This window comes from Pyxicephalus adspersus, chromosome 6 (assembly GCF_032062135.1).
Source record: "Pyxicephalus adspersus chromosome 6, UCB_Pads_2.0, whole genome shotgun sequence".
In the NCBI taxonomy this organism is placed as follows: Eukaryota; Metazoa; Chordata; class Amphibia; order Anura; family Pyxicephalidae; genus Pyxicephalus; species Pyxicephalus adspersus.
In genome coordinates, this window is record NC_092863.1 from 49,366,934 (window position 1) to 49,372,826 (window position 5,893).

Here is a 5,893-nt window from a genome sequence, read left to right on the forward strand (position 1 = left end):
ATGATGCCAACCACTTCTATAGAGATCTATTAGCTCCATACTGTGTGGGATGATGCCAACCCCTTCTATACAGATCTCTTAGCCCTGTACTGTATTGGATGATGCCAACCCCTTCTATACAGATCTATTAGCCTGGTACTGTATGGGATGATGCCAACCCCTTCCATACAGATCTTTTAGCCCCATACTGTATGGGATGATGCTAACCCCTTCCATACATATCTATTAGCCCTGTACTGTATAGAATGATGCCAACCCCTTTCATACAGATCTATTAGCCCTGTACTGTATGGGATGACAGAATGCCCGTCCACCACTCGAAGCGACAAGGGAACACCTCTTGCTGCAGGAACGAAGAACAAAGAAGCTTTTACTGTTTATCTATCTACTTCTAGACAAAGCAAGCACATAACCCCTGCATTAGGGAGGAGGACCCAATGCAAAGTATTTTATCAGGAGTTCAGCTTTAAGACTAAATTAAATTTTAAAGATCGGGAAGAATTGTTACGCTGTAATTGGATGCCAAGGCGGTTTGCCATAAGTTGTACACAGAGCAATAATTGATACCAGGTTGTCTGTTCCCATTGAAGCTGGAATCGAGAGTCACTGGTTAGTCATTGCTCCACCTCTAAAAGAAGGCAAAGTGGCATGACAGACAGGTGTCACTGAAAAGAGCCCAAACACTTAGGAAGCAATGGAAGCTGGAGCAAATAGTTGAATACACAACCCTTGGAGAAAGGGAGGACTTCTGGGGATGGTTGAGAAGCACTGCAATAGCAAGAAGTGGGTAAACAATAAAAAAAAGGAAAGAACAAAAAGAAGACAAAAAAAGAAATAAAGCAGAAATATACTGGTTTACTTCGCACTACACTGCACCAACCTATTATTACACATTGTGAGAATTTATGCATACATTTAACCACTAGTTTCTTGGATGCAAGTACTTTTCTTTATCACAGATAAAATACGTTTGCAGTTTAGTTTTCATGTATGCACTGTCATTAAAAAAAATTTTAAGTGGCCACAGCACGAGTACGTGACAGGGAAATAAAAGTGTTTATTTAGACAGCAATGAGAAATAAAAATAAGCTTGGTACTTGCTAATAATTAGACAACAGACACTCTACCACTCTAACACAGACACAAACCACTCTAGCCAATAACATTAATACATCAATACAATCAATGAAAAAGATTTGCACGAGAAAAAGAAACATTGTCCCCTAAAGTAGAAGCTCCAAACAAAACCTTTTAGGCTTTCATTCTGGGTAAAATCCCTGTTTGCTGTTGAGGAGATTTCCTTTTGTTTCCTGTGTGATCACCAGAATAGAAGTTAGAGCACAAACAGCCACATAGCTTCTCACTGTTCCTCACTTCACAAAGTAGCTGCCTGTATTTCCTTTTCTTAAAAACAACACAAGAAACTAAGGAAATCTCTAGTGGGAGCTAACCTAAAAAAGGTCCTAATCCTTGCTTACTCAAATGGTGATTACATTCCAATTACTGGAAAATATGAATTTGGGAAATACTATAAAGTGGAGTAGCCTTTACCAAACAAGGGTTAAAGCCCTCTAAAACAAAGTGTACACTTCATTTACCTTTACAATTCATATTGTTACCTATTTTGAGATAGTTTTAGGAGGACATCAACACTAGTATACCATGCCCATGTCATCAGATAACTGGTTACAGGGAAAATATTTTCTAGAATATATTCCATGTGGGACTTCCTGACCCATTTGTATGTTATGACAGGAGTACTCACACCACTGTCTAGCACGGTTTATATACTTCTACTACTACTTACCACCTATCTAGTATATCTGTACACCTTGCTATACTTGCCATTGTGTTCACTGGAAAATGTTTACTGTATGAATGTTATTTATGATTGTAGGCTAGACTGACCCATGTTTCAACAAATATATACCATTTCCAATGGACACGGTGGATAGCATGGTAGGACAGATAATAATTATGATTTAGGTTTATTACACTGTTTCCTACCGGTACATAATCTGTCAAATTGTAGTGATCTAAAATAAACTGCAACATCTTTACAAACAAAGCAATACTGGGGATGGGGTACAGGGAAGACATTAAAAAATTATTCTGGCTGAATAGAAATTATTAACCAATACTTTAATAAATAAGTAAACCAATCTTACCTCATCATTAATAACCTCAGATTGTTCTTCTTCTTCCTCCTCCTCCAGATCTAAGTCATTTTGCCTGAGGTAACCCTGAAGACCCAATGAAGGTTTCTTTTTAAATGCCAAGAAATCCATCATGTTTCCTTGAAAATGTTGCAGAAAGAACAGCTCAATCAGGTAATCCTTGAAATTTTCCTTCAGAATTTTCATATGTTTATTGTGATGCTCCAAGCACTGTTTTCTCATCTGTGCATCTTCAGCAGTTGCAGGAGGTATCTCCTCCAGCTTTTTACTTTGCTTCTTGACAGTATTTACTGTTGGGGGAATAGGAAGACTAGAAAGTGCCTGGGGACCTGTGACTCGTGATGGGCTTGTTGGAGTTGGAGGGGAAGTTATACCAAAAGATGAAGCTGCAGCTACTCCAGCTATCATTCCCCCAGAAGTCCGATCAAAACTGATGGTTCTACCCAACTGCTGTCCATGCAGAACTTGTTGTTGTTGAATAAGCTGACCCTGTATAATACTGCTGATTTGTGGGGGAAGGTTGGTGGTTGTTATGTGGCTCGGTGTAGTCAATGTTTGCATGTTTGCCCCACTTGCCACAGGACTTTGGGGCCCAAGGTGATGAATAGTGCCTCCGGTCTGAGAATGAGGCTGTGAAAGCCTACGCTCTCTGATTGTGGCTTGTGCAGCCCCAGATGGAAGCTGTACCTGTGCTGTCGTTCCCTGTGCAATTTGTGCTAGTCCAGATCCCTCTTGAAAAACAAAGTGTCCACCATTTGAAGGACTTAAGCTTATTTGTCTTACCAGGACACTGGCATCCACAAAACCACGTGTTGGACTCTGACTACACATTCCCAAGCTAGCTCCAGCTGTTGCAGCTCTAACTCCTTGTAATGCTTGGATTGGCACGGCATTAGGCTGTGTTGGACTTTGTGTCTGGACTTGCTGAGACATTGGAGAAGTGACCTGAATATAGGAAGGAGATCCATGTTCAAACCTCCTTGGCTGGGAACTAAATTGGAATCCAGGAGAGGCTGGATTAGGGATGGGCAGTGGGGTCAGTGTGATCTGTTGGTTTCCTGCAACCACTGGCCCTACATTTTGAAGAGTAATATTCACGTTCTGACCGGCAACTGGGTTACGGCTCATTATTAGTTGTTGTATCTGGTAACTGGGTGACTGTGGTCCAGGTGAACTGACTGCTGGTGCAAATGATGGAACAGGTGCAGGAGACTGTGGCAAATTTGTCTGAATGGATGTTTCCTCTCCCTCGTTACCAGTAAATGATCTGGATCTTTGAAGCTGGCGTTGGGTGTTTGAGGGGGCATTCCCATGATGCATTGTTGTCCTTTGCTTTGTATTTTAAATAGAAAAAAGCTGTTAAAATAAATAAGAAAAATATACTCATATACACAAATTAGGTTTTTGTCTAAGCATAAAAGCTGCCATTATTACAACAGCAGACATATTTGTACACTTGAAAGTAATTGTATAAAACTCTATGTGGTGTTTTAGTCTATTTTTTAGCCTTTCTCAAACTGTTAACCCCTGAGGAACTCCTAAAAAAAGGTTATTGTAGGCGGGTGGCAGCCCCTGTATTGTGAACCAACTCATCAGTAACCACCCAAAAACAGCTGAAAGTGACTGGAGAACACTGAAATATATATTCAGAAAACCTGCAAAAACCAACATATTGCGGGTTACATTGAGGGGGGCGGCCTTTAAAATTAGTGTCCAGTGGCAAAAATACACCCGACACACACCTATACAGCTGGCTCTACCAAGTACATACACTTGATGAATGCATCATCAAATGTGATGATGTGTAATGTGTCCACATACCATAATGCATACACTTGTCCTGACAAAGACTAACAAAGAAATAAAGGAAAAATGACAATGACAGCTCCTTAAAGCGTACCTAAACTCAGAAATTTCACTTTACATAAAAGGGCAGACAATCCTTTTATGTTAAGTGAAAATTCTGGTTGTTTGTATTTTTTTTAGGTGCATCACCCTTTTTTTTAAAAAACAAAAAGAAAAAATTGCAGCATAGCCCCCTAACTCTCGATTGCCTGGGCGATCGACAATGAATGGGAGCGCAAAGGCTCCCAGGATATCTACATCAACCTTCCTGGGAGGCTCTTATGCATGCATCGCCATGTTTTTTTTAACCTACGTCACCTGATCTCGAGCCTGGATCAGGTGACGTAGGAAGAAGAACCCAGAAGAGGAGAGGAAAATGGCGGCGCTCAGCGCATTGGCTCAAAAATGGATACCAGGAGGACGCGGGACCCGATGGAAGATACCTCCAGACCGATCGACTGCGCTGCGGGATCGAAAGTAAGTGTATTGTTTTTTTTTTTAGGCATTTTTCAGTTTACTTCCTCTTTAACTGTCACAAACTATTCACCATCTGTAACTTTTTGTAGCTTTGCAGAGTGTAGGAGAACACAAAATACTAACAAACTATTTTTAAGAATAGTTACAATTTATAAGATGTAAACAAGGATACATTCCACAGAAACATTTGATACAATGAACACTTGTTTATGTGTTATAATAAGAAACATTGTAAAACATATTCAAAGAATCCCATGCAGAATAGATATATAGTGCTAATCCCCTTTGGAAATTGCTGCTTGCCTGGGTTGTCTCTGGTTTAGGACAGTCATGATTTGTCTGGAGAACTGGCAACAGGACTAAACAATAAAGAAAATCAAACACCTTGAGTTGTTACTGAAGTTACAGGAATACATGGAAATTAGGACGATTGGCACAGTAACAAACAATGAACGCAGAAATTCAGTCACTTTGGAGTAATTTCTCTCACGTACTGTTGTATGTTTAGGTCAGGAAGAGAAAAAAAGGAGTGAGGGGATAATTAAAAATGGCTTCTGACTGACGACTCTAGTTTAAAGTGCAACCACAGTCTCATTTTCTAGGTTACAACATGTAACTGGGATCCTTTTACAGAAAGAACCAATATTTGAGTTTCGAAACACCCACAGACAATATATGAATGTGAAATCTACTGTGCATTTTAATTTCAAAAGTAAAAGAAACATCTACAAGCCATTAGCACAAGACGTCCGATGTTAGTATTGGTCAGGATAGTTTCCAATCCAGTGTTCTCCCCAGACCTATATAGCTGAGCGCACCATTCGGCTGTTTTTGGGTGGTTACTGAAGAGTTGGGCCACAACACAGGGGCTGCCACCCACCAACAATTTCTTCCCACAGCTTTAAAAAAATATATTTTACAGTTGTCAATGTAAGGTGAATCTTTCACTGGATTTCCTCTGCCTTCTTGTAGTGGGACTCTCCCTGTCACCTGCCATACGAGGGATTCATCCGTCACCTCTATCTCTAGGTGGTGTATACAGGCAAATCATTCTTTTATAGCAGTCACACCCTCTGCTGAGGATTTATTGCCCCCAATGGGAAGATTTACCCCCAATATTTGTCCTGTGATCCCTTAAATCCAACATTTTCATTACAGCAATCTCCTCCAAGAGGATGCCTGCACCAGGGATAATATTCTGCTTTCCCCATCATTTACTGTTGTGTTTTCATAGGGAGCTCTCCATAGTGGGGTACATACAGAAAAAAATACCAACAGGGGCATTGCGACCAGCTGGGAGTAAAAGAATAAAATAAAGGTTGAATAGCTGTGAGGATAAAACCTGGCTGAGGCTTTATGTCTGGGCTGCCCATAGAACCCCCCCCCCCCCCCCC

At 40.6% G+C, this 5,893-nt stretch overlaps 1 protein-coding gene across 2 annotated transcripts in view; it reads right to left on the reverse strand.

The window, feature by feature from the left end:
• LOC140333801 (E1A-binding protein p400-like) overlaps window positions 1–5,893 on the reverse strand; it is a 75,938-nt gene that overhangs the window by 68,693 nt on the left and 1,352 nt on the right. For both annotated transcript variants that reach the window (XM_072415711.1, XM_072415710.1), the window contains exon 2: window positions 2,169–3,533. In XM_072415711.1, the coding sequence (XP_072271812.1) occupies window positions 2,169–3,497 (1,329 nt within the window). In that variant the 5' untranslated portion in view covers window positions 3,498–3,533. The remainder of the gene's footprint in view (window positions 1–2,168; window positions 3,534–5,893) is intronic.